The sequence below is a fragment of the Emiliania huxleyi genome (genome assembly GCF_000372725.1).
Source record: "Emiliania huxleyi CCMP1516 unplaced genomic scaffold EMIHUscaffold_361, whole genome shotgun sequence".
NCBI lineage: Eukaryota > Haptophyta > Isochrysidales > Noelaerhabdaceae > Emiliania > Emiliania huxleyi.
This window is the reverse complement of record NW_005199264.1, coordinates 61,287-86,459: the sequence shown is the minus strand read 5'-3', so window position 1 is coordinate 86,459 and position 25,173 is coordinate 61,287. Positions and strand designations below refer to the sequence as shown.

The window sequence follows — 25,173 nt, the reverse complement described above, 5'->3', positions numbered from 1 at the left end:
AAGCGCCTGCTGGTAGTTTTTGTACTCGATGAGCTTCTCGGTGCCGCGGTGCAGCAGCCCGATGTGCGGGTCCGCGCGAGCGACCAGCTCGCCCTGCAGCTCCAGCACCAGCCGCAGCACGCCGTGCGCCGCCGGGTGCTGCGGCCCAAAGTTGAGCGTGAAGTTCTTTATCGACGTGTCCTCGGTGCTGATGAGCTCGCGGCCCATCGTCGCGTCCTTGCGGGTCGCGAGCGCAGCAGCGTAGGAGGTCGCGGAGATCTCGTTCGAGAGCGGCCGCCGCGAGCTGCGGAGCACCCCGGGCATCCGAACCGCCGCCCGTGCGCGTGTTCGCCACATGATCGCTTCAACTGCGAGCGCGCACGGCGTGCGCTGAGTGCGGCGCGCTGCCATGGCAGCGCCCGGGCGGGGGCCGGGGCGGTGGGGGTCGGACCTCTCCGGCGACGGCGGCGACGAGGGAGAGCTGTGTGAGTCGGCGAAGAGGACAGAGAGAGCGCCTCCAGGGGCGATCGCTGATAAAGAGAAAATCGACAGCTTGCACTCCAAGTGCTCCTCCAAGAGCGTGTCAAGATTGGCTAACGGACTAAGCTCTAAGGGAGAGGAAGAAACCCACACGGCGTAGGTTCCCACTGGAGTGGACTCGCGGCTCGGACGCCCACACTTCTCCTCCTCCTCCCACACGGGGCTCGCAGCCCTTCCGCCTCGTCCTCGGCTCCCACCGACATTCATTCCGTGTCGTCCATGTCCGTCGCCGGATCCGCGAAGAAGACCGACTGGCATACCTCACACGTGCCTATAGCGAGGACCCCTGTGCTACAGGAGAGAGACACGTTTGCAGAGAGAGAGGCCCGAGAGAGCAAGCGGCGCCTGTGATGACCCACTCCTTGAGGCTCAGAAAGTTGCTCCGGTCGAAGCGGCGCAAGTCGCACACGTTGTCGCCGTGACAGCACGGCCGCATGTGAGAGATCGTCTGCACCCAGCTCGATTGCTCCTCGCGCTCGCGAATCTCGTCCCCGCACCGCGTGGGCGGCGGCACAAGCCCTGCTTCCACGTGGCTGCGCACGTAGCCGACGCGGCATCGCATGTCGGTCCGCATCGACCGCTCCGCCGGGTACTCGGCGAGAAGAGCCCACAGCGTTCGCAGCACGGCCTCGGTATCCTCGCTGGCGGGCCGCGGCGCGCGCACGGGGCGGCCTGGATGCGCCAGGTTGGTCGAGAGGACTCGAAAGGGCTCGCCGCCATTCACGCTGACGTGCAGCCGGTATCTGCCGGGCTCGCGATCCCGGCCGACTACGCGCGCGCTCTGGCCGTTGAGATGGCGACCGCGCGTGCTGGTGAGATGGCGGAGGACGAGCTCTTGCCCGACGAAGTGCGTGTCAAGGTGCTGCCGGATCATCCTCTCCTCTCCCGGCCGGAGCGGGCTTCCCTCGACGACCTCGACGGGCTGCGCGATGGCAACCGGCTCGCCGCGCGAGTCCTCGGCCTGGAGGACGACGCCCTCGGCGACGGGGCTGCCGACGGCGACGCCCGTGCCCCCACCAGCCTGTGGTGAATCAGCCTGTGGTGGTGGCGCGCCAGTGAACAGGCGGCGCGGCTGTACGGTTGTCCGCCCAGCAAGTGATGCGGTCGGAGCACGCGCGCCAGTCGCCGGAGGCGAGTCGGCCATGGCAGCGTGGACGCGCCGCTCCCAGGGAATTCTGCTGAACAGCTCTCCGGGTGGCAGGTTCCAGCTAGCCGGCATGTCTACCTCCTCGCCCAGCAAACGCAGCGTGTAGTACGAGTGGGTGGCCGCCGCGCCCGGCCGCGAGCTCAGACTGCGGACCGTGTCCTCGAAGAACTCGGGCAGCCGGCCTGCCGCGAGGGCCGCCTTTACGCTCCCCACTGCCACCTTGTCGCGGAGGTACAGAGTCTTCCATGCGTTGAAAACGCACTTGCCGACCCCATCATCCATGCTCACGCCAAAGATGCGCTCCATGTTTTCCGGCGGGTATGTGTCGTCGGAGAAGGCGCAGCGGAAGAAGGCGGTCACAGCGAGATCACGCATCTCTGCCGCTTGGGTGCGAGCCATTGCGACGACAGTTGCTTGCGGCTCGGCCCAGGAACTAGCCGGGGCAGTCGGAGAAGGGGCAACTCCGTGCACTGACGGTCGGCCGTCAGAAAACACGCCTCCGTGGACCGGGTTACACCAATCCTCGCTACCCAACGTGTGAGTGAGTATTGTGAGTGAGTATTCTTGATACGAAACCACGACGACACACACCAGTCGACTCGCATCGGTTGCCTCCATGAACGGCGGAGCTATTCAAATGACGTGTGAGTGTTAGAGTTGTTTGGTATTGTTAAGGTATTGCTAAAAGTCTCTCTCTAAAAAAGAATTTCACGGTTAGCAAACAGGCGGCGACAGACGGCGCCAGACTGCGCCAGACTGCTTCAGACTGCCTAGACTGTGAATAGCCAGCTGGCGAGTACAGACCACGCCTCAACACTTTTTCACAGGGCTCAGGGGGGGATCCGTCTGGAAAAAGGATTTTCTCGCATGCCCGAAGCCCCCGGCGAGGGGATGTGCTGTGAATAGTCTGTGCTTGTGCGTCTTGGGTCCGGGCTTGTGTTTTTCTGTGTGAATAGCAGTGCTCGATTGGTCGAGAAGACCATACCATACCCCGGAAAAAGTTGGAACCCAGGACTGCCAAAGGGCCCTCTGATTGCTCAAACTGCAAGTGGGAACAACCCTCCCCTCCGACGCGCATGAGTCCGTTGTCCTTCCGCCACCACGCCGAGACTAGCGGGCTGCACCCAGACAGGTCGCTCTGTCCCTACTGCGGCGTGAAGAAGCGCGGCCACGTTTGCCGCTGGGCTTGGCCGAGAAAAAGTACTGCTCGGAGAGCTCGGAGCGCAGCCACACAGCGGCAGCGGCAGCGGCCGCATCCAGCTCTCCGAGCTTGTGCCTCCTGTTCCTGAGGTTGCCGAGCCCGCGCCTGCGCCGCGGGTCGAAGTTGGCTGGCTCAGCGAGGGGCCTCATGTCGGCGAGCGGGTGCTGCGACGCCTGAAGGGACACGGCTACGTGCACTATGATTTTTGCACCGTGGTCGTTCACACCGTCTCCCCAACTATCACACTCACACTGACAAGTGTGGCTGTGGGGAGGCAAGGCACTGTGAATCGCCTTATCTCTCACAACGTCGTAGCGGATTGAAATTTTTGTTGTAAAATGAATTCACGGGAGGATCGTGCCCTCAACCGGCCCTGCTCGGCCAACGGAGGATCGCTCTCGGCTACGAGTAGCACGTTCTCGGCGGCGGCTCCTCCTCCTCCTCGACGCCTCCTCCCCGCCGGATAGCGAGTTTGTCGGCTCGGAGCCGGCCGGCGTCTCTCAAGGCTTCATATTGGTCCAGAGAGTGCCTCCCGGTGTTGTGTAGAATTCTTTCTTACGAGTTCGCTCGCGAGCAACAGCAAGGGCAAGGATGGAGAGGGTGAAATTCGGCTCGGCTGGAAGGGGGCCTATGTGCGCTTTGGCAACACGGAGACCGGGCTGCTCAAGTTGGTCAAAGGGCGCGGCAAGTGGTCTCCGTCGGAAGCGACGGCAGCGGCGGTGGCGGGGGAGGAGGAGGAGGCCGAGGAGGAGGGGGAGGAGGGGGAGGAGGAGGATGCCCCCAAGGGAAAGCTCAAGGAGCAGCCTGGCGATTACCCCTTTGCGCGGCAGCAGGATTGCGATCTACGTTTGTTTGATTTTGAGGCTTTCGGAGGCTTTGGAAAGGAGGTTCGCAGCACCCTGAGGGAGGCGGCGAACCAGCTGAGCAACAAACTTTCGCACGCTCAGCACCTGGACGAGGTCACATGGACCACCAAGAACTGGCACGGGCTGCAGATGCAGCGCTTGTCTGTCGTCCTCCACACCGCCGTGGCGTGGCAGACGGTGAACGAGCTAGCGTGCGGGGAGAGCGGCATTGTGCATGGTGCGGAGTGCATTGCCGTTCTTAACGGAGTCGCTTAGGCGGCTCCGGTGGTGAGCCTGTGTGTGTGCCAGTCCGCGCCAGTCTGCGCCCTTGTCGTGCCAGTGTGCTGTGAGAGAGGCTTGTATCTTAAAATTCTTAGGAAAGAAACCGGGGGGGGGGGGGCCTGGTGTATATGGACACCCGCGCGCTGCTGGCGCTGGCGGCGGATGGCGCCGCGACGCACCTGCAGTCCGTCTACGCAGCCGACGCGCGATCGGTGGCTCCGACGGCCGCGGCGCTAGACGCCCTGCGCGGGCTGAGCGCCGCGCTACCAGAGGACGGGCGCCCCGCTGCCGACGTGACTGAGGAACTGGCGCGCGTCGGCAGCGCTGCGTCGCACGCGTCGCCTGGGGCACGGTACTTCGGCTTCGTCACGGGCGGCACGCTGCCGGCGGCGCTGGCGGCGGACTGGCTCGTGAGCGCCTTCGACCAGAACGCGTGGTGCCCGCCCACCTCACCCTGCGCCACTCACTTTGAGGCGCTGGCGCTGGCGTGGCTGCTCCAGCTACTGCGACTGCCGTCTGAAGCCAGCGCGGCGCTATGCAGCGGCTGCACGGCGGCGAATGTCATTGCGCTAGCCGCAGGGCGCGACGCCGTGCTGCAGGCTGTTAATTAACAGCGCCTTAATTAACAGCGCCTTAATTAACAGGGCGCGACGCCGTGCTGCAGGCTGTGGGCTGGGACGCGGCGGCGGACGGGCTGGTCGGCGCGCCGCCCATCGCGGTGTACGTGGGTGAGGAGTGCCACGGCTCGGTGCTCAAGGCGCTCGGCGTGGTTGGGCTCGGTCGCGGCGCCAAGGGGAAGCGCGTGCGCCTAGAAGCGGAGTTGGAAGCGGAGTTCATGTATTCCAACCAGCGCTCGGGGGGACACGTGTCCAGCTGTATCGGCCGCACTCATTGTCCTCGTGGCCCCACGTCTTCACACACCGCTCTGAATATACACCGCACACATAACTTCATGACGACATTCAACAGTTTCCCCCTTTCACACTTCGCGCCATGAACAACCAAATGAAACGAACTACCGCATTTCGCACTCTGCACAGTACCGTCTCCACGTGCGCCAGCCGGCTTCAACTAGCACCTAATCAGCTGTTAATTAAGGCGCTGTAGGCACGTGCGCCGGCTGGCCGTCGATGGGCGCGGCGCAGTGCTGGCGTCGGCGCTGGCGGGCGTTGCTCCGCCGACAGCGCCCGCCCTCGTGGCGCTGCAGGCCGGGCATGTCAACACGGGTGCCTTCGACGAGCTCGAGGCGGCGGTTGGCTTTAGTTACTAGGTAACATCTGTTCACTTGCTGTGAATGAAGGCGCCTTCGACGAGCTCGAGGCGGTGATCGCGTGGGCCCGGTCCGGCGCCACAGGCGGACGCGGCGTGTGGGTGCGCACCGACCGAACGTCAATCTCTTACCGGAGTCGTAGACCGCTAACTCCAACCCTAACCCCAACCCCAACCCTAACCCTAACCCTAACCCTAACCCAACCCAGCTGCGGCGGCTCTAACAGCGCTCACACTACACTAGCCCGATCACGGGCGCCTCGGCCAGGGCGTGAACGGCGTCTCTTCACACCGCCCGCGCTGCGAGCAGGTGCACATTGACGGCGCCTTCGGGCTCTGGGCGGCCGCGTCGGCGTCGCCGGAGCGGCGGGCGCTCGTCGCGGGCGCGGCGGACGCCGACTCGTGGGCCACCGGCCCTAGAAGCGGAATATCTCCCCACATCTCCCCGTATCTCCCATATCTCGGGCCCTGGGAGCGGGATGCGCATCCTACTACTCCAGCCAGCGCTCGAGAGCTCGAGAGGGCACGTGCTCCGCTGCACTCCGCCGTCTTCCGCTGTATTCGCTGTACTCTTGCCGCTAGCCTCACGCGGTGCTCGGATGGCACACTGCACGTGACCGTCTTCCCGTCTTGAGGTTGCTGTCTCAACACGCAGGCCACAGACTTGCACAAGATGCTGAACGTGCCGCGTACGGCTCGGCTGCTCGTGACCGCGCGGAGATCACCCGAGATTACCCGAGATGACCCGAGATTAGGCGCCGTACGGCTCGGCTGTCTGTGGCCGCGCGGAGATCACCCGAGATTACCCGAGATGGCCCGAGATTAGGTGCCGTACGACTCGGCGCTCGTGGCCGTGCGCGACGGCCGCTGCTTGCACGGCGCCATGAGCAGCAGCATGCCCTACCTGGCGGCACCGCCGGCGTCGGAGGCGTCCGCAGGAGCAGGCGGTGGGGGTGGTGCGGGGGGTGCGGGTGGTGGGGGTGGTGGGGGCGGTGCGGGCGGCGAGGCGGCCGCGCCGCGGCCGCCGGCGCCGGAGCTGCAAAACTCGCGTCGCGCGCGAGGCATTGTGGCGTGGGCCGCGCTGCAGCAGCTTGGACGGCGCGGCGTGGGCTCCCTAGTCGACGGCTGCTGTGCGCACGCGGCGCTGCTGGCGCGGCTGCTGCAGGAGGGCGGCGCGGAGGCGTGCCCGACAAGAGGGTGCGCGCTCCACGGTGTGAACGGCGTCTCTTCACAGCTCCAGCCGTGAGCAGGTGCTCAACGAGCCGCCGCCCTTCAACCAGGCGCTGATCTCCTTTGGCAGCGACGCGGTCACGGCCGCAGCGGTGGACGCGCTGCAGCGCGGCGGGCGCTGCTGGGCTGGCGCGGCGCCGTATCACGGTCGCGTTGTGATGCGGCTGAGCGTGTCCAGTTGGCGCACGACGGAGGCAGATGTCCGGGAGGCGGCACACGTCATGTTGGAGTGCGCGGCGGCGGCGGCGGCCGCGGAGGCGGCTCAAGAATGATGAAGGAAAGTTTTTTTATTCTGTGGTGACACAACGGGATCGTTTTACCTGAATGGGGGTTGACCCCGGGATCGTATGTGTCCCCCGACAGTATGCAACCGAGTCACCCGCTCGCAGTCACACTAGAGCCGCTTCCCCCTGGATAGTGGATTCCCCCGCTCTGCTGCTGTGTGCGCTCACAGCTCACTGCCCTGGCGCCAACCCCTCAATCTTCTTGGGCAGCAGCTGGTTCGACCAGTCTCCATGTCCGAGACAGCCATGTTCGCCCCACCCCCAGGTAAAGACAGCGCCGTTGGCGGCGATGGCGATGCTGTGGACGTCGGCCGCAGAAACAGCGATCACCCGCTGACCAATGACGTCGATCTTCTTGGGAAGCAGCTGGTTCGACAAGTCTCCGTGGCCTAGGCAGCCGCGATCGCCCGCGCCGCAGGTAAAGGCGGCGCCATCGGCGGTGATTGCAAGGCTGTGGTGCTCGCCAGCAGAAACAGCGACGACGCGCTGCCCAGCAAAGGCCTCGATCTTCTTTGGCAGCATCTGCTGTTGCCAATCGCCGTGGCCCAGCTTGCCTAGGTATCCAAAGCCCCAGCTCCAGACAGCGCCGTCGGCGGTGAGGGCGAGGTTGTGGACCTCTCCAGCCGACATAGCGACGACGCGCCGGCCAGCAAAGGCCTCGACCTTCTTCGGCAGCAGCTGGTTTTGCGGGCTGCCGTGGCCCAACTGGCCTTCCCGTCCATAGCCCCAGCTCCAGACGGCGCCATCGGCGGTGATGGCGAGGCTATGCAGGCCTCCCGCCGAGACAGCGACGACGCGCCGGCCAGCAAAGGCCTCGATCTTCTTTGGCTCCCGCTGCTCCTCCGGGTCGCCGTGGCCCAACCGGCCGTCACCTCCCCGGCCCCAGCTCCAGACGGCGCCGTCGGCGGTGAGGGCGAGGTTGTGCGCGTTTCCAGCTGCCACACTCACGGCGCGTTCGCCTCCCAGCGTCGACGGGAGGCGGGTCGGCGTGCTGAGCCGCGTCACACCCTCGCCGTGCCCGAGAAGCCCTGCAGCGAAACCCGACGCCGAGCCGCACGACGAGAGCCGCCCCTCGCCGTCGATGAAGAGGCTGTGAAAGCCGCCTGCTGCAGCCCTCGCCGGCGGGTTGGACTCGCGCAACAAGGCCCAAACGCACAGCCACCGCACGGCGCAGCTCTCGCCCTCTGGCTGCGCCGGCAGCTCGAAGCCGCTCTTGCGCCCGCAAGCGAATGCCCTCCACCGCAAGCGAGCCGTGGAAAAGGAGCGACACGGCCGCGACGCGAGCGATGTCGGCGGGGTCGCAGCGAGAGAGGGCGCGCAAGAGGAGGTCCGTGGGGAGGTCGAGGAGGCGGGCGGGCGGCGGCGTGTCTCGCGAGGGCGCGGTGGTGGCGGCGGGCTGCAAGCAGCGCGGCGACTCGGACATGTCGCGAAGAAAAGAATTTTACAAGCCAGAAAATTCCACGGGCTCCACTCACACACGCGGTGCGCCTCTGTGTTCGTGCGTCGCCCATCTCTCCTGGAGATGCCTGCTCTATTTATTTAATACACGCGGTGCGCGTTAGCGTGGTGGGAGAGAGAGTCTCACAACACTAGCCTCAAAACTGGCCCCCGAGTTCGTTTTAAAAATAAACTGAAAGAAAGAAAGAAAGAAAACAGACAACCCAAACGAGGGATGGGGGAGGAGGACAGGGTCCACACCTGGCACGAGCAGGATTTTGGAAGGACGATCAGGGCACAGGGGCACAGGTGGGCTCTCCTGCTCCTGACAAGGGACACGACAGGCTCGCAGCGCGGTGCACGGTGGAATCCCAACTCGGAATGTGAGAGAGAGATTTTTAGCAATACCAAACAACTCTAATGTAATGTGAGTGAGTATCACACACACACACAGACCGAGTGGGGTTGATTTTTCTTCTTCTTCTGGAACCGCTCTCTACCGCTATACCATAGGGAGGGTGGTACCTTTTGTGAAACTGAAACGCGGAACGCGATCTGTCTCGCGTTCCTCAACGCTTGCGATTCAGCTGTCGCGCCGCTGGATGATCTTGCTCAGCTCGCCGAGCTCGACCTGAACGGTCAGCGGCGCGACCGCTGAATCGCAGCCGTTCGTTCGTGCTGCACGCATCGATCAGGGGGTTGGAACCTGGGCATCCCACCCGCGCCGAAGGGAGTGTTGAGCCGATTCTGTGATTGCGGCTGCGTGGTTGGTCGGCGGCCGTCGCGTTCGGTCGTCCCGTGCCGGCCTCGGCGTCGCGGCCCTCGCACACCCGGGGTTCGTCCGAATTCGAATCGCCGTTGTGGAGTACGGGCGCGGCAAAGTCGGCGCCTCGACAGCGCCTCGACGGCGGCCGCAAAAGCCGTCTCCTGCACGTCGCCGCGCGGCCTCGAGGCGCCGCGAGCGTGCGCTGAGGTCAGCACGACTCGCTCCGGCCCGAGACGGCCGACGCGCGCGCTCTCGCTCCCACCTCTCCATCCCGACGCTCCGCGCTCGCTGTGTCGCCCGCGATCGCGGCATAACCACCGAGCCGCAGCGCGGCGCTCGGCCCGCGCCGCCGTCTCACGAGCTCGTCTCTCGCCCGCCGCGCAGGCGAAAACCAACTCCGTCCTCAAGGGCAAGCTCGAACGACTCCCGTCACTGTACCCCTCGTGCCACGCTGCAGCCGCCGCTCTCGTCTCTCCTCTGTCGCTTCGCCGCGGTCGCGGCCGCACGGAGGTGCCACGGGCCGTGCGAGTGATACTCCGCTGCGTGCTGTCCGGCTCCATATACTGCGACTGGTGCGCCGCGGATGTTTGAGAGTGCGGTTTAAAAAGGTCCTGCCCCGCGCCTCCGCGGCACAGAGCTCAGAGGCACTGGAGGCAAACTGCGGGCGAATAAATATTTTTGAAGGGATGAACGCGAGCTCGCGGGGTCCACACGAAAGCACCGCTTGGCGGTGTCAGAACCGCCCTCTTGGACCCTGGTGGGCCGAATCTGCGCCCTCTGGGCCCCGGCGGCGGTCCCGGAGAGGGCCAGCACGCGGGCTCCGCCGACGATCTCGCAACGCGGGTCGCGCCGCGCGCCTCCCGAACGAAGCGTGTTGGTGCGCGATGGCGATCCTCGCCTGCGGGGAGCGGAGCACACGCGTCGGATGGCGAGGGCAGCACAAATATTGCACTCACGTCCCAGTATGGCAGCAGCCGGACGGGTTGGGTGGCGTGAGGACAGGGGGTGGTGAGGATGATTCCACAGATCTCGCTGAAAATGGCCGTGTCCTTCCCGGGGGAGGCAGGCGAGCGCACACCTCGCGTCCGAGCGCGAGTCGACGAGTGGTCGCCGAGAGATCGCCGAACCACGTTTCGAGTGCGCGCGCCGCGCACACAGCACAGCTGCGGGTTGTAACTCGACTGCCGATCGCGCGCGCGGGATTTGAATGGAGCTCGCTGGCGCCAGTGCACGGCAGCACCGCCTAGTATCTCGGCCGGAACGAACGAGCAGTCCCCAATCGACACGTTGAGGACGCTGGGCTGGTTCTGTTGAACTGCCACAGCGGGCGGAGGCGCGGGTGCCAGAGGAGGGTGACGGCCGGCGGCGGCGTACGGCGGCGAGTCGGAGGCGAGGGGGTGGCCCTGCCGCGCGACACCGGCGCCCCGTCGGGACCCACGCTGGAGCAGCTTCGGCGTCTGGCGGGGCTGCTGCGGCGGGCGGGACTGCGGCGGCGTACTGGGGCGCGAAGCGGCAAGGTTGGGCGGCGGCGACGGCGCGGCCGGCGATCGGCTCGAGGCGGTCGATCTGCCCGGTGACTGGGTCTCCTCTCCGCTACCCGCGGCCGGGGCGAGCCCGCCCTGGGGGCCCGCGCGCGCGCCCGCTGTCGTCGCCATTTTCTGTCGATTGCGGCGGCGCCGTACGCCTCAACGAGCGGGTCGCCGAGCGCGCCGCGCGGCTCTGGGCGTGCCGCGTCGACCCTCTCGAGCGATCGGGCCGCCTCCGGGCGCGGCGCGTCGAACGGCGCGGCCGTCAGCGAGGAATCGGCTCAACACTCCAGGGCTGGGATTCGGCGCGAGTGGCCCTAACAGCTCTCTCCTCGTCGGCCCCGCCTGGCTCGCGGCGCGGAGAGAACCCGGCGCCCGTCCGCGGCTCGCCTGAAGGCCCGTCCGCAAGCCCCTCGGAGCCCCCAAGGTGCGCCCGTTTGCCCCGCGCGCCGCCCGCGCCGCGCCTCCGTTTCGAGGAGGCCGTTCCCGGCAGATGCGCTTCGGGTGGGACGGGTTTTACTGTGGGTCGCATCCCGGCCCAGGGGCGGGACCAAAGCTCCGCGATAGGGTGACGGAGCTCCCCGCCCGGCGGCACACTGCCCGCTCACCGCTCGCTCCGCCCGTGCTCGCAGGCCGAGCGCCATGCCAGGAGGAGCGACCCGACCAAGAAGGCCCAGGAGGTCCACGCAGCCCTCCTGCTTGTGGCGTCGGCCTACTCGATGCGGGCACCTCGGGAGAAGCCGTTCCTGCCCGGCCTCAATCACCCCTCGAAGCAGCTGCGGCCGCGATTTCATCTGGTGACCACCCCACCCCGGCAGGCGCACGTTGAAGCGAGGCCGTCCCGCAGCGCTTCCGAGACGGGGCTGTTCGCGCGGAGCGTCACGCCGCAGGCGTCCGCCGGAGGCCCGCCGGAGGCTGAATGCGGCGGCCACGTCAGTCTTTTGCCCGCGAGGAGCCTGGCCGTCTCTTCCCAGCCGCTTTGCACGCCCCCAACATCCCCTGACAGCAGCAGCGCCTCACGGCGTGGGCTGCGAGGTCACTCGGGGTGACCCAGGGGGCGGCGGGGAAGCACTCTTCCGCCGGAGTAGCGGGCGGTCTTTCCGCTACTCGCTCGTACTTGAGGTGCATCCACGCCCGCCCACCACCTTCCCGGCAGCCCCACCCGCTCGGTGACGTCCTCACTTCCCCCCCCCCCCCTTCAGGCGAGGCCCTGACCACCAAACTCGCGCTCTGCGCTCCGGGAACGGGCAGCAGCGCGACGCTCTTCGAGAGCGAGCGGCGGCGGCGGCTCAGCACGAACCATGTCAGCGCAGGGCGGCGCTATAGCTGCGTGGCGGGCCCCCACCACCGTCAGGGCTCGCGTCTCCCTGCCAGCGCGGGAGCTGAGGGGAGCGCAGTGTCTGTGTCTGTGTCTGTGTCGTGTGTGAAAAAAAACATTAGATTCTGCATTCTGAGAACTCTCTCTTTGGGTCTGAGACCGTCTCTCGCACCCCCCAAAAAATTTTGCGAGACGCCAAAGCCGAAACGCGAAAGCGAAAGCCTCTCGCCGCACTCGCGCCGCTCCCACATCGGTCATCGCTGCAGAATTCGGACGTTTGCTGCTAAAACAGCTAAAACGCACCGATAAAAAAGACTTTGGCGCGAGCCAACGCAGCCGAGACGCGAGAGATAAAATCTCATCAAGTGCCAGCCCGAGCAGGCCGCAGCGCGAACTCGCCGTACTGAGCACCGCAGCGCGAACTCGCTCCTGTTCGCTGCGCAGCCCTAGCTGCGCTCCATTTTTTGGCTCTGGCCGCGACCGACCCAGGCCCGGCTCCAGCCGCGGCCACGTCCGAGCCGGCGGCGGCCACGCAGCAGGGCGCGCCACCGCACATGCCACTCGCCGCAGCGGGCGGTGTCGCCGGCGGCGACGCACCGGATGCTGCCGGCATCGAGACACGGCGGAGCTGGTTGCCGAGCAGGAGGACGGCTCGGCACGGCGCCGGTGCACGGGACCGTCGCCGTGTACGCCAGTGTCGTGGAGGGTATGATTATCCGGTAGGAGCCTGAGCGGGACATGGTGTGCGTTGGTGTGAGTGTGCGCCGTGGGCGAGACGCGATCGCGCGTTAGCGCGACATTGGACGGGCTCCGCCTCGAGAGGGCGTCTCGCGTGCGCGGTGCCGCTTGGGCGGGGCGGGAGAGCAGAGGCACGGGAGAGGCGGGCGGGAGGCGGGCGGGAGGCGGGCGGGAGGCAGAGGCGGCGAGAAGGGCGGTGGCGACGGCTCGGCGAGGGCAGAGGCGGCGTGGCGGCGCGTCGGCGGCGGTGAGAGCGGAGGGGAGGGCTGTGGGAGGCTGGCGGGCGGGCCATGCGTTTGGCGAGGCGCACCGTCGCTGAGGAGTCATGGCCGATATCCGGAGCCGCGTTGAGGAGAGCGCGTCGGTCACACCGGCCGGCGAGCACCCTTGGGCCACCCCATGTCCATGTACAGCGTGCTAGGCCTGAAGCCGCCGTCGCCGACCAGCTCCGGGACGCAGGGCGGCACGCGGTGCAGCGTGAACGCGTCGATAATGGACACCATCACCGCGTGCAGCAGCTGGTCGAGCGTTCCGTCGAGCGCTTGGGTGGCATCCTGCGGCGGAGGCGGAGAAGGCTCTGCAACGGGCGGAGGGGCTCGAGGAGGGGGAGACTAGGTCGCAGCCAAGCGGGGTCGATGCGCCCGCGTCGGGGGTCGATACACCGCCTCACGCGAGTCGCAGCGCGCGCAGAGCGGCGCAGCGCGCGAGGCGGCGCAGGAGTACGCGGGCGCGGCGGGCGGCGCGGAGCGCGGGGCGGGAGGGCGCGCGCCTGCTCGAGGGGCAGCCACCCCCAGATCGCTTCGCCGAGCGAGGTGAGTCGCGGCGTCGGAGGCACAGAGCGAGACCAGCGCTGATAAGACGCACGTCCAGGCTCCAACCCCCTGGCATCGATCGTTGCACTTTAAAATTACCCCGTCCCTACCCGGGAAAAAACTTGGAAGTTGGAACCCAGGACTGCCAAAGGGAGGATACCAGGGTAGCCCTGACCACCCAAGACTGCTTTCAGAGCTTACGCCAATTTCCGCTCAACCTGCGCAATCGTGATACCCGAGGAGTCTGGAGCTTCAGCTGGCGAATCATGCCGCTCTCGGCACAGAAGCAGCGCGAGCGCCGCGCCGCGCAGCGCGCTGCCGAGGCTCAGGACGCGGCTCGCGGGCAGCGCAACCGCCCGGCGCCGAGCCGGTGCTAGGCCGCCTCCGCTGCGCCTGTTTCCTTGCGCGCCGCTGGACGTCGGCCGAGAAGACCGCTTCCCTCTGGGGACCCGACTCCGCGAAGATCGCGCGCGCGTCGTGAGTGGCGGCGCGCGCGCGATCTCCGTTCCCGGGCACGCCGGTCGCAGTGGCATGGGCTCCCAGGCTCAAAAGCGCTCCCGTCAACAGCGAGCGAGCGCCGCCGCTGCTCCTCCTCCCGCCGCCGCTCACCGAGACTCGGTGCCGCCGTTCTCGCCGCCGCCGCCGCCGCCGCCGCCGCCGCCGCCGCCGCCGCCTCGCGCCTCGCCTCCGTCACCGCCGCCCTCCATCTCGCAGCGGCGCGTCCCTCGGGAGGGGCTTCTCCTGCGGAGTCGTGCGTGCGCAGGGCTCCTCTTTGCTTTCTTCTACTCCCTACTATCATCTCGTTCCCGTCCTACCAGAGAACTCTATAATATGGCGCGGGCGCCTCGCTCACCGGCGCCTCGCCGCCGCCCCCCCCCCTTCTCGCGCCGCTCCGCTCGTGGCCGCCGCCTCCCCTGTCAATCCCGCCGCCTCCCCTGTCATCCCGCCGCCCGCACCACCGCCGCCACCGCCTCGCGCCTCGCCGCCGCCGCCACCGACCGCCCCTCCCCTGCGCCGCTGAGCGCGGTGCAGGGGGCGAGCCCCCGCTGCGCAGCCTCACCGCAGTGCACTGCGCTCTCCACGCCCCTGACGATTAGTGAGGAGGTGGTGTTGCACAGCATGGAGCTCGGCGAGCGTTTAGCGAGCCCCTCAGCTAGAGTGAAATGCTCCCGCGCGAGTATGTGTTTGCCGCAGGCTGGCCAGATCGGACGCGCGTGGAGGGAGTCTAGGATGGGGAGAGAGGGAGGGGTAGAGGATTGGTTGGTGAACAGTCTGTCTGTGTCTAGGTTAGAGAGCAAAAGGGATAGAGGGAAGAAGGGAGGGAGGGGCGTTTCGTTCTAAATTGATGAGAGGACTAGCACTTCACCGCCCGCACACACTCTGCCGCCCATCCCTCCAAACGGGCTTCTTGGGTGGGCTCCGGCTCAGGTCAGATGGGAACGAGCGCTTCATCCTCGATCGATGCTCGTAGAGATTGCGATTTAGGATGGAGATCTTGTGTATTTTGAGCTAAGAATCGTCAAAATTTTCTTCGCGGGGCTCTGCCCCGCACCCCGCTGGGGCTCCCGCCCCAGACCCCGGCTGGGGCTCCCGCCCCAGACCCCGTTTACACCCGAGCTATGCCCCACGACCTGAGCCGGAGCCGTGGAAAGAGATGCCACCGGCGGTTTTTCCGCTTACTCAAAACGGTCTGGTGACTGCTCAGACTTTAAAGATGCCCTGCAAGTATAAGCGCGTTTGCTATTCGAAATACCTGCGTTTCCTGTACAGGAAGCGACAGCCTCCAGACACACACCTCATACACACATATGGAGCCCCTCTCTCGCCCCCCTGGCGGCGGCAGTGGCCATGGCGACGCTGACGGCGGTGGCACTCGTGGGACGTGGCGGTGACACTCGTGGCCGCGGCGGCGCCTGGGCAGCAGAGAGCTGTCGCTGCAGTGCTGGCGGCAGCTGGCGGCGGCGGCTGGATGCGGCGGCTGGCGGCGGCATTGCTGGCGGCGGCCACGCGGGGGAGGCGTTGCTGTGGCGGCGATGCAGCGCTGTCCTCGCGGCTGACGTGCGCCCGGGATAGCAAGCACTGGCAGTCTGCCGGCGCGGCCGGCGCATTCGAATGCGCCCGCCGCGCCGGCAGACTGTTGGATGGCCACAGTCGCGAAAGTGGGTGAAGTCCGTGCGGCGCCGTGGCAGCGGTGGCCAGGCGGCCCCTCTCGGTGCGCCACCGCGACCGCGTTGCGCTCTCGCGCCTCGCCATGCTGCAGGCTGGACGAGGGACATTTGTCGCGACTTTCAATAGGGAAAACGCAACGCATCTTGAATATGCCTGCAGCGCATCTTTATGTCGGAAAAACCCTCCGACGCGCATGAGTCCGTTGTCCTTCCGCCACCACGCCGAGACTAGCGGGCTGCACCCAGACAGGTCGCTCTGTCCCTACTGCGGCGTGAAGAAGCGCGGCCACGTTTGCCGCTGGGCTTGGCCGAGAAAAAGTACTGCTCGGAGCGCATCTGGAGCGCAGCCACACAGCGGCAGCGGCAGCGGCCGCATCCAGCTCTCCGAGCTTGTGCCTCCTGTTCCCGAGGTTGCCGAGCCCGCGCCTGCGCCGCGGGTCGAAGTTGGCTAGCTCAGCGAGGGGCCTCATGTCGGCGAGCGGGTGCTGCGACGCCTGAAGGGACACGGCTACGTGCATGCGGTGGTGCGCCTATACCTGCCGGCGGGCGAGGCGGAGGACGAGCCAGCGTTTTGGCACATCGAGCATGCGGACGGGGACGAAGAGGATCTGGTGCGATCTACCCACATTTCGCATGCCACCCGCAGCGCCGCTCTCTGCATCGCCTTCTCGGGTCGAACTTGCCGGCGAGCAACCGGCGCTGTCCTCATCCTCCCCTCGCCTACCTTCGCTTAGGAGGAGGAGGAGCTGCTCGAGGCGCTGCGGCGCTTCGCAATCCGTGCGGGCAGGGCCAGGGCGGCGGCGGAGGCGGCGGGTGGACGCGCGTGGGCGGTCGGCGAGGCGGAGGCGGCTGGCGCAGGAGGGCCGGCGCGGGCCGTAGCGGCGGCGGAGGCGGCGGAGGCGGCGGAGGAGGGCGCGGAGGCGGAGCCCGATGCGGCGGCGAAGGCGGGGTCGGAGGCGGCGGCCTCGTCGCCGCCTCCGACCGCACCGCCGACGCCAGGGGGGGCTGCACCCGTCGCCGCAGCCGCGCCGTTCGCGGCGGAGGCGGTCGTGGCGGAGGCGGAGGGGCTGAAGCTGCACCTCTCGAGCAGCAGCAGCAACGGCTACAGGGGCGTGTACGAGGACTCTGGCCGCTTCCGGGCGCAGCACAGTGTGGCCGGAAGGAGGGTCTCCATCGGCTCCTTCGCCACGGCGGTGGAGGCGGCGGTGGCGTACGCGCGGGCGGTCGGTGAGTACCAGCCTCCGACTGTGGTGGCGGAGGCGGAGGGCTTGCGGTTGCATCTCTCCAGCAACAGTAGCACCGGCTACAAAGGCGTGACTGAGCTCGCCTCTGGCCGCTTCCGAGCGCAGCGCAAGGTGGACGGCAAGGATGTCCACATCGGCTCCTTCGCCACGGTGGTGGAGGCGGCGGTGGCGTACACGCGGGCGGTCGGCGAGGCGGAGGCGGCTGGCGCAGGAGGGCCGGCGCGGGCCGTAGCGGCGGCGGAGGCGGCGGAGGCGGCGGAGGAGGGCGCGGAGGCGGCGGAGGAGGGCGCGGAGGCGATGGAGGCGGAGGCGGAGGCGGAGCCCGATGCGGCGGCGGAGCCCGATGCGGCGGCGGAGGCGGCGGGGCAGCCGAGGCGGCCACCGAAGCGTCGTCGCACCTCGGCTGCGCAGGGCGCGGCGCAGCTGGCGGCGGGCTGCACGGAGCCCGAGGTGGAGGCGGAGGAGGCGGAGGCCGCAGGCTCAACCTCGTCGCCGCCTCCGACCGCACCGCCGACGCCAGGAGGGGCTGCACCCGTCGCCGCGCCGCTCGAGGCGGAGGCGGTCGTGGCGGAGGCGGAGGGGCTGAAGCTGCACCTCTCGAGCAGCGGCAGCACCGGCTACAGAGGAGTGCGCGAGCACTCTGGCCGCTTCCAGGTACGACGCGCGGCGAACGGAAAGATGGTCTCCATCGGCATCTTCGGCACGGCGGTGCAGGCGGCGGTGGCGTACGCGCGGGCGGTCGGCGAGTACCAGCCTCCGCCTCCTCCGACAGTGGCGACAGAGGCGGAGGGCTTGCGTTTGCACCTCTCGAGCAGCAGCAGCACCGGCTACAGATGCGTGTTCGCGGACAGGAGCCGCTTCAAGGCGCAGCGCAGGGCGGGTGGAAAGCAGGTCTCCCTCGGCTCCTTCGCCACGGCGGTGGAGGCGGCGGTGGCGTACGCGCGGGCGCAGGCGGGAAGGGCGGGAGGATCAGAGCGGACGACGACGGAGGCTGGGGCGGCGGAGGGCACGGAGGCCGAGGGGGTGGAGGAGGCGGAGGCCGCGGAGGCGGAGGGCTCAGCAGGCGCTACCTCGTCGCCGCCGTCAGAGGCGGAGGGGCTGCGTTTGCACCTCTCGAGCAGCAGCGTCACCGGCTACTTGGGTGTGCACGAGCACTATGGCCGCTTCCGGGCGCGCCCGAAAGCGGCCAGAGGGAGGGTCTCCATCGGCTACTTCGACACGGCGGTGGAGGCGGCGGTGGCGTACGCGCGGGCGGTCGGCGAGTACCAGCCTCCTGCTCATCCTCCTCCGACAGTGGCGGCAGAGGCGGAGGGGCTGCGGCTGCACCTCTCCAGCAGCAGCGTCACCGGCTACTTGGGTGTGCACGAGCACTATGGCCGCTTCCGGGCGCAGCACAGTGTGGCCGGAAGGACGGTCACCATCGGCTCCTTCGCCACGGCGGTGGAGGCGGCAGTGGCGTACGCGCGGGCGCAGGCGGGAAGGGCGGGAGGATCAGAGCGGACGGCGACGGAGGCTGGGGCGGCGGAGGGCACGGAGGCGGAGGAGGCGGAGGAGGCGGAATAGGCGGAGGCGGAGGGCTCAGCTGGCGCTACCTCGTCGCCGCCGACGCCAGGGGGGGCTGCACCCGTCGCCGCGCCGCTCGAGGCGGAGGCGGTCGTGGCGGATGAGTCGGCGGGCCCCGTCCGGCGAAGCAAGCGGAGCTTAGCGCAGGCGGGCATGAACGGTGCTGCGTCGTAGTTATCGTGCCGCCGGCACCGGTGCACTTCCCACTTGTGTGATTGGGACAACTCCAGCGTGTCTACACCGAGCGATTCTAAGATCAGGTCTGCCACCTCCCCGCTGGAAACGAAAATCTAAGTTTCAAATCTCGAATAAATCTCGAAGCACACTTGAATGCTCACTTGGCAGGTAACATATGCGCCACGCGCCCCAACCGCTCCTCTGGTCGCCGCCGGCCTCCGCGGCGGCGGCGATGTCCCAGCGCCACCCATCGGCCAGCCCTCAGATCGATCGATCGGCGCTCAAAGTCGGCTTCAGATCCGAGAACGCTGCTGGCGCCGCCGCCGATCCCAGCGGCGACGCCAGCAGCTTCCTCTGCTCTCCAATGCGCCGAGAAGCGACGCGGGGGTGCTCGGCCCGCCATGGACGACGAAGGTTCCGCCGGGCGCGCGTCAGCCGGTCCGGTGGCACCCTCTGCGCGCGGCACCTGCCGGCGCCCCGACGACAGCCGTCGCGCCACCGCTGATGGAGGGGCGGTCGGCGCCGCTGCCGCCGCGCCGCCGGTGGGAGGGGCACTGGTGGTGGCCTGGGCGGCCCTCCGCCGCCGCTCGGGGCGCCCGGGCAGCGGTGGCAGCCTGCCGCCGCACCACTTCGAAATGCCCGCTGACCACTTCGAAATGCCCGCTCCGGCGGCCCGCCACCGCGCTATTCTTTTTTCTACTAAGCAAAATTCGAGCCAATGGAGGAAACTCAAGCGGGCAGGCTGGAAGCACTGAGGGACGGCCGATTTTCGCCCAGTGGTAGACCTGATCTTAGAATCGCTCCACCGGTCGAGCGTACAGTGCGTGGGAAGCCACGGGGACGTCGGTCGTCGCCGGCGCGAAAAGCGCGCGAGTCGCCAAAAGAAAACAATAATCACTGGCATTCACGTCCGGGTGAGACGGCGTCGCGTCCTCGCGCCGCGGGTTCCGTTCGTCCTGCCCCACCTGGCCGCCCGCGGAGGCGCGGCGGCCGGCGCGGCGTCAGCGCACGCCGCACGGGTCTCGCGCAGCACCTCCAGCATGCGCGCCCGCTTCGCGGCCACGCCCGGCGGCGTGCAGTGCGCGTGGAAGAGGAAGACGTCGCACCACGGCGGGTTCTCCGGCGGGCCGAACCAGCAGTTGCCGGCGAAGGCGGGCCGCGGCAGCCGCTCGATCGGGTGGGCGCCGCCCTCGAGCGCGCCGTAGGCATACTCCTGGTCGAGCCGCGCGCCGCCCTCGGGCAGCCGGCCCGCGGAGAGGGCGGGCGGCATCGCGGCGAGGGCGTGGCGCGCGGCCGCCGCCGAGCAGCCGAGCAGCTGCCCCGAGTTGAGCGGGTTGGAGCCGGCGCCCTCCCACTGGTACATGAGGGCCGGGCCGCGCGCGGCGGCGGCAGCGGCGGCGTCGGCGGCGGTGCAGCGGCTGCTCGCGGCGAAGCGCCCGACGGCGGGCGCGGCGAACGGGTTGCGCAGCAGCAGCACGTCGGCGTCGACGTACAGCGCCACGCGCGCCTCCTCCAGCGCCGCGTGGAGCAGCGCCCACTTGGACCAGCACTTGAGGTGGTACAGCACCTCAGGCTCGGCGGCGCCCGGGCGGAGGAGGTCGAGCACCGCGCGCGGCGCCTGCACGCACGAGCCGTGCGCGTCGCTGTGGTTCCAGCACAGCGAGACGAGCCGCGCCGTCAGGCAGTCGAGCTCGCGCACGCGCGCGAACTGCAGCGGCCGCAGCGGCGCCTGCACGTCGTCGACCATGCTGAGGAGGACGGCGCCGTCCGGCACGCACGCGCTGCGCCGGCCGAGCGCTGCGCGCACCGCGCCGCGCAGCTCGGCGCGGAGCGGCGGTGGGACCAGCGGGTTGCGGTGCGCCGTCGTCGACGACGCCTCGAGGCGCCGGACGCCGTGGATCTAAAGGGGGAAGTAAAACCAACCTTATCCTGTATGTGTTCCATCGCGCTCAAGAGGTCTGAACAATAATGATCGGCCTTAGCCGTGCTTGCGTCCCAGAGTGCCCTCGCGCAGAACCAACGGAGCTCTCACAACTCATCAGCACTCCGTTCTCGTAAATCGGCCCTCAGTGCCGGCCGCGGGACCGGGAATGGCCGCGACGCTGACGGCCCGGAGGAGGAGAGACCTGCACTGCTCAGGACACTTGGCATGCGAGTCTGCGAGACTCACTCACACCGGACGCATGCGGGTGGCTTGCAGCGGGCGGCACAATGCGCGCGCTGACGGAAGATGAGATCTGGCACGACCCGTGGGAAGAAGCAGCTGCTGAAGGTGCCGTGCGGCGGTGGATCGAGGAGAAGAAGCATCGGTCGTCAACTACACTACGCATAACCAGCACATCCTCCGCAATCCCTCTCTCCTCTTTCCAATGGCAGCTTCTCGCACGGCGCAAATGCCCGACAGCTTGCTCGGATGGGGACAGCGGACTGGCTGGCGTCTTGGACGTGTGAGGCAGCCCTTACGCATGTATGACGTTATAATTTTGCTGAAAACCTCAACCTTCACATGTGGCGACGCTCCCGACTGACCCCCCATCACATTCTCGTTTGCTTGCCTTCTCTCTCGGCACACATGTCGGCACTCTTATCACTTTCAGCACAATCATTGCAGTTGTCCTGTACTCCTAGAGCAGTGTCGAGCTCTCGAGTCTCGAGCACGCCAAAACTCTAAGTGCCTGGTGCGCACTGTGAGCGCAGCGCTCTTCAGCTCAGGCACAGACGTGGTGGTGTTTGTGGAGCCGCGCGAGCAGCGCGGCCTGCACCGTCCTGGACGGCATTTCCAGGCATCTAAGTGATGACCACCATCTCCGGCCAGCCGGCTCGATCAGGTTGTGAGGGTGGCAGATTGTGAGAGTCCTGTCCTTTCCCTGAGCGCCATGAGTTCAGAGTGCACGCATTGCGCCAGCCTTCCCACGTGCGCAAAAGGACTGAGGTTGACCGTACCCCGCTCCGTTCATAATGGTGTACCCGCGGAATCCCTGCTCGTGAGCGGGGGTTTCACTGCTCTGGTACTTGTTTTGCGCCTGCGCTCGAGCCCCTGCGAGGTACGGAGGCACGCCATGAGCAGCATTCAGAGCACAATGCGCACGTGCACGAGGGGAGCGTCAGGGGCAGGGGTGTCCGTGCCTGCAGCGCGAGGCATCCCGAACAGCAGAGCTCCATCATGCCACCTTGAAAGAGCTTGTAGATTGCGCCTTGCTGGAACGCGTGCTGCACCTCAAAGAACTTGGCGCTCTTTGCGGACGTTGAGCGTGAGTGCCATCGGCGACTCGCCTGGGGCCGGCATGTCCCTGAATCTATCGGCGCCCGGCTCGGACCGCTTCTGGGACCCTCCCAGCCACGCTGGACGGCCCTGCGGCACGTCTTGCCCGGGCCTGAACCGAGTGGATGGATGGTTCAGATTCGAGGCGAGGGCTGTGAGGTTCTGATGAGTTGTGAGTTCCGCCGTTCTGTACATTCCTATTCGTCGGCATGCCAAAGCGTGCCAGCCAAGTAGTTAGGTGCCCCATCACAAGTTCGGCTGTCGACAAGAGACAACGTGAGCTTGCTCGTCACCCTGAGCGTGTGTCCCTCCTCATCGCTCACTCTGCGGCTTTGCGGTCTTGGCCTGGAACTGAGCACTACACCTGTGCCTAGCTCTGCGGTGCATGTCGGCTCGCGCCGCCACTTTCCTGAGCCGCCACTTTCCTGCCACGAGGCCGACCCACTTCCTCGCACTGCGGCTCGGCGACCCGCGGCTGCACGAGCGCGTGCGGCAGCTCCAGGCCCAGGTGGTGGCGAGGGAGCCGACGCTCGAGCCGTGCGCGGTGCCGCCCGAGCGGTCGCACCTCACGGTGCTCGTCTTCCACGCGGCGGACGATGCTGACGTCCAGCGTGCGAGGGATGCGCTTCGAGACTGCGCACCGCTGGCGCAGCGGGCGTTTGGCCAGGCGCCACCCGCGCTGAGTTTTTCTGGCCTCGGCAGCTTTGGCCAGAATGTGCTCTTCGCCAGGGTTGGCCCAGCAAACGCAGACCTGGAGGCACTCAGTCGCTTCGTCGAAGACGTCCGCCAGTTGTATGAGCACAGAGAGCTCATCCCTCCGAGTCCCGGCGAGGGCCCTGCATGGGTGCCACACGTGACACTGCTCAAAACTTCGCGCGCCTCCTCCCCGAAAAAGCGCCGGCGAGGAGGCGGGGCTGGCCGGCTGCGGATTCGGCCCGAATCGTACGAGGGCCTTTGCGCAGACCTCGGCTCGCACGCGCTGCCGTCGCTCGAGCTTTGCGCGATGCGGGGAGGCGGCGCGGATAGCGGCTATTATCCGGTGCTGGCTGAGCTGCCCCTAGGCCAACTGCCTCTGGGGGTTTAGGGGATGGAGTTAGAGTGAACACGTCTAGTCCTCCAGCTCCACAAAAAATAAAGAGCAGAGTCCACTATCTAACTGTCTTATCTACGACGAGAGTGGAATTGAGATGAGCGACCGTTCCGTTGGTAAAACCCGCCCGTCCAGCTCTGGACTGCGGGCTGCGGGGTCTTCTACATCTCACTCTGGCTGCGCAGGCCGAGGCGGCACTGGCGGCGGTGGCATATCTCCCGGCGGCGGCGCCCGCTCCGGAGCCTCCTCCCGAAACCGCCTCCTCTCCGACCGGGGGCGCGGTGCCGGCGCCGGCGCCGGCGCCGGCGCCTCCTCCGGCACACGAGAGGCGTCGTCCTCCTGCCCGGCCAGCTCGGAGGCGGGAGGCGGGAAGAAGACGCGGCCGATGCCTCCGGGCGCGGCAGAGAAGCCGCCTCCCTCTGGCGCGACGGGGAGCGCGCCGCGCACAGGGGCGGGAGGCGCAGAGGAGACGGGCAGGGAGGAGACGGGCAGCATGCCGGAGGAGGCGGGCAGCATGCCGCCGCCGCTGGGCGGGTAGAAGATGCGCCCGCCGCCGCCGGTGCTGACAAAGGACCCGCCCGGCTGGGCCGCATGCTGCGCGGCGGCCGCGGCGGCCGCGGCGGCCGCGGCGGCCGCGGCGGCGATAGCCGGCTTGGCCTGGAGCGACGCAACACGCTGCGCGACCGTCCGGTGCATTGCGACCCGCTCCCCGTACAGCGCATGCATCTTCGATCCCGGCTCAAAGATTGGCGCAAAAGTGGGGTTGACACGGAGGTTGGCCTCGGCAGCGGTGCCGCCTCGCGCGACGGCGGTTGCCGCCGCCTCCACGAGCTGAATCTCGACGGCGGTCAGAGGCCGGCCTTCCGATGGCGGTGCGTCGGCAGGCGCCCAGCGGCTGCGTGGGGCGGCCTCGGCATCCGGCGCGGCGGCATCGGCGGTGGTGCCGGCCTCTGCCGACACCGGCTCGTCCCATTTTCGACGCTTGCGTGGCTTGTCGGCGGCCGACAGCTCGTCCGGGTCGCTCATTGCCGCGGCGGAGTCCCGTGCGAGCGGCAACAGCGCGGAGAGAGGAGCGCGCGCCACGTGTTTCTTTCTGGTTGGACGACCTCCGGTGACGACCGCCGACTCGTCCCGCCGCACCTGCTCCGCGGGCTTGGATCTATGCTGGAGAGAAAAATAAAGCAGAAGCTCTTGACGTCTGATTTGCGCTTGCTTTGCTTTGTTGCCACCACCCGTCGCCCGTCACCCAAAGATATTACTCCCTCAAATGGAAATCGATGGAAAAGAAATCGAGCATCACTCTGTCATGCCGGCGCGCTTGCTACAGACGCGTGGGTGTGCCGCCCTCCTCTTGGCGCTCATCGCCGCCGCGAGGGGCTTGCCAGTCGCGTCCGCCGCACTTCGCACGGGCAGCGCGGCGCAGCCGCAGCCGTCACCCGGCCCATCCAGCGGCACCGCAACGCCGTTTGCGGCAGCCGTTGATTCGGGAATTGATGCCGGGCTCGCAGAGGTTCAGATGGAGGCTCCTGCAGCAGCGAAACTGCCGCCGGAGTCTGTCGCTGCGGCAGCAGCAGTGAGCGCAGTGACTGCGACTGAGGCGGGTGCGACAGAGGTGGATGCGACCGGGGCAGTGGATGCGGCGGCAGCGGCACGGGATGTGGCGAATGCGACGGGCGCTGTGGCGGTCGGCACGCCGGCGGTAGATGCGGCGGGGACCGGCGCGGTGGAGGTCGAGGCGGTGCCTGCAGTAGAGGAGCCGTCGGCAGAGGCGGCAGCGGTGGAGGCGGCAGCAGTGGAGGCGGCAGCGGTGGAGGCGACGCCGGTGGGGGCTGTTCCGCTGGGGGCTGTGAAGACCGAAGCGGTCGATGTGACGGAGACGACGGCCGACGTGGCTGCGCCTGAGCTGCCGCTGCCTCCTCCGCTCTCGCCTCCTCCCCGCCCTCTGCCCTCTCTGGTCGCGCCGGCGAGCGTGCAGTACTCTGTGACGGTGCCCAAGGGAATCAGCAGCGGACAGCGGCTCAAGGCGCGCCGTCCGCCGTGCAAATACGCCGCCGCTCCCCTCGCCCCTCCCGACTGCCGCCCCCAGCGCCGCCCCTCCACTACCGCCCTCCACCCCGCCCCTCCTCCGGAGCCCCCCCCCCCCCCCCACCCTCACCCCCACCCCGCCCCTCACCCCGCCCCTCACCCCGCCCCTCACCCCGCCCCTCACCCCGCCCCTCACCCCGCCCCTCTCCCAGGTGCCCCTCCCCGGCGGCGACTTCCTCTTCGCCACCGTCCCAGACGGGCTGGCGGAGG

General features: G+C 67.9%; 9 protein-coding genes across 9 annotated transcripts; 5 read left to right on the top strand and 4 right to left on the bottom strand.

Annotated features, from left to right (window-relative positions):
• Positions 1 to 162, bottom strand: EMIHUDRAFT_49782 (NADH:ubiquinone oxidoreductase, subunit 7; the record flags this gene model as incomplete). Its single annotated transcript, XM_005772247.1, has 1 exon — positions 1 to 162. A coding segment is annotated over one exon (162 nt), but the record flags the coding sequence as incomplete, so codon positions are not given.
• A 402-nt stretch (positions 163 to 564) lies between these two features.
• Positions 565 to 2,090, bottom strand: EMIHUDRAFT_444805 (hypothetical protein). The gene is made up of 2 exons (XM_005772246.1): positions 865 to 2,090; positions 565 to 790 (listed from the first exon to the last, which is right to left on the bottom strand). The coding sequence occupies exons 1-2, from the start codon at positions 2,063 to 2,065 to the stop codon at positions 723 to 725; spliced, it is 1,269 nt and encodes a 422-aa protein (XP_005772303.1). The 5' UTR covers positions 2,066 to 2,090; the 3' UTR covers positions 565 to 722.
• Positions 2,091 to 4,122: 2,032 nt separating this feature from the next.
• On the top strand, positions 4,123 to 6,765 carry EMIHUDRAFT_117801 (hypothetical protein; the record flags this gene model as incomplete). The annotated part of the gene is made up of 9 exons (XM_005772245.1): positions 4,123 to 4,596; positions 4,659 to 4,831; positions 5,102 to 5,220; positions 5,295 to 5,365; positions 5,574 to 5,665; positions 6,019 to 6,040; positions 6,090 to 6,219; positions 6,429 to 6,460; positions 6,514 to 6,765. 9 exons carry the CDS (start codon positions 4,123 to 4,125, stop codon positions 6,763 to 6,765), a joined length of 1,365 nt encoding a protein of 454 aa, XP_005772302.1.
• A 5,171-nt stretch (positions 6,766 to 11,936) lies between these two features.
• EMIHUDRAFT_458655 (hypothetical protein) lies at positions 11,937 to 13,433 on the bottom strand. Its single transcript, XM_005772244.1, has 4 exons — positions 13,332 to 13,433; positions 12,873 to 13,116; positions 12,036 to 12,551; positions 11,937 to 11,997 (listed from the first exon to the last, which is right to left on the bottom strand). The coding sequence occupies exons 2-4, from the start codon at positions 12,887 to 12,889 to the stop codon at positions 11,943 to 11,945; spliced, it is 588 nt and encodes a 195-aa protein (XP_005772301.1). The 5' UTR covers positions 12,890 to 13,116; positions 13,332 to 13,433; the 3' UTR covers positions 11,937 to 11,942.
• Positions 13,434 to 13,607: 174 nt separating this feature from the next.
• Positions 13,608 to 14,730, top strand: EMIHUDRAFT_444804 (hypothetical protein). Its single transcript, XM_005772243.1, has 2 exons — positions 13,608 to 14,101; positions 14,204 to 14,730. Exons 1-2 carry the CDS (start codon positions 13,906 to 13,908, stop codon positions 14,713 to 14,715), a joined length of 708 nt encoding a protein of 235 aa, XP_005772300.1. The 5' UTR covers positions 13,608 to 13,905; the 3' UTR covers positions 14,716 to 14,730.
• Positions 14,731 to 15,343: 613 nt separating this feature from the next.
• EMIHUDRAFT_117799 (hypothetical protein) lies at positions 15,344 to 18,349 on the top strand (the record flags this gene model as incomplete). The annotated part of the gene is made up of 3 exons (XM_005772242.1): positions 15,344 to 15,432; positions 15,574 to 15,586; positions 16,277 to 18,349. The coding sequence occupies 3 exons, from the start codon at positions 15,344 to 15,346 to the stop codon at positions 18,347 to 18,349; spliced, it is 2,175 nt and encodes a 724-aa protein (XP_005772299.1).
• Positions 18,350 to 18,636: 287 nt separating this feature from the next.
• On the top strand, positions 18,637 to 19,198 carry EMIHUDRAFT_369324 (hypothetical protein). Its single transcript, XM_005772241.1, has one exon. It carries the CDS (start codon positions 18,702 to 18,704, stop codon positions 19,029 to 19,031), a length of 330 nt encoding a protein of 109 aa, XP_005772298.1. The 5' UTR covers positions 18,637 to 18,701; the 3' UTR covers positions 19,032 to 19,198.
• A 12-nt stretch (positions 19,199 to 19,210) lies between these two features.
• EMIHUDRAFT_242491 (hypothetical protein) lies at positions 19,211 to 20,273 on the bottom strand (the record flags this gene model as incomplete). Its single annotated transcript, XM_005772240.1, has 3 exons — positions 19,211 to 19,222; positions 19,560 to 19,715; positions 19,968 to 20,273. The coding sequence occupies 3 exons, from the start codon at positions 20,271 to 20,273 to the stop codon at positions 19,211 to 19,213; spliced, it is 474 nt and encodes a 157-aa protein (XP_005772297.1).
• Positions 20,274 to 22,162: 1,889 nt separating this feature from the next.
• Positions 22,163 to 23,931, top strand: EMIHUDRAFT_444799 (hypothetical protein). Its single transcript, XM_005772239.1, is given in 2 exon segments — positions 22,163 to 22,891; positions 22,909 to 23,931. The coding sequence occupies 1 exon segment, from the start codon at positions 22,174 to 22,176 to the stop codon at positions 22,870 to 22,872; it is 699 nt and encodes a 232-aa protein (XP_005772296.1). The 5' UTR covers positions 22,163 to 22,173; the 3' UTR covers positions 22,873 to 22,891; positions 22,909 to 23,931.
• The last annotated feature ends 1,242 nt before the right edge of the window (positions 23,932 to 25,173 follow it).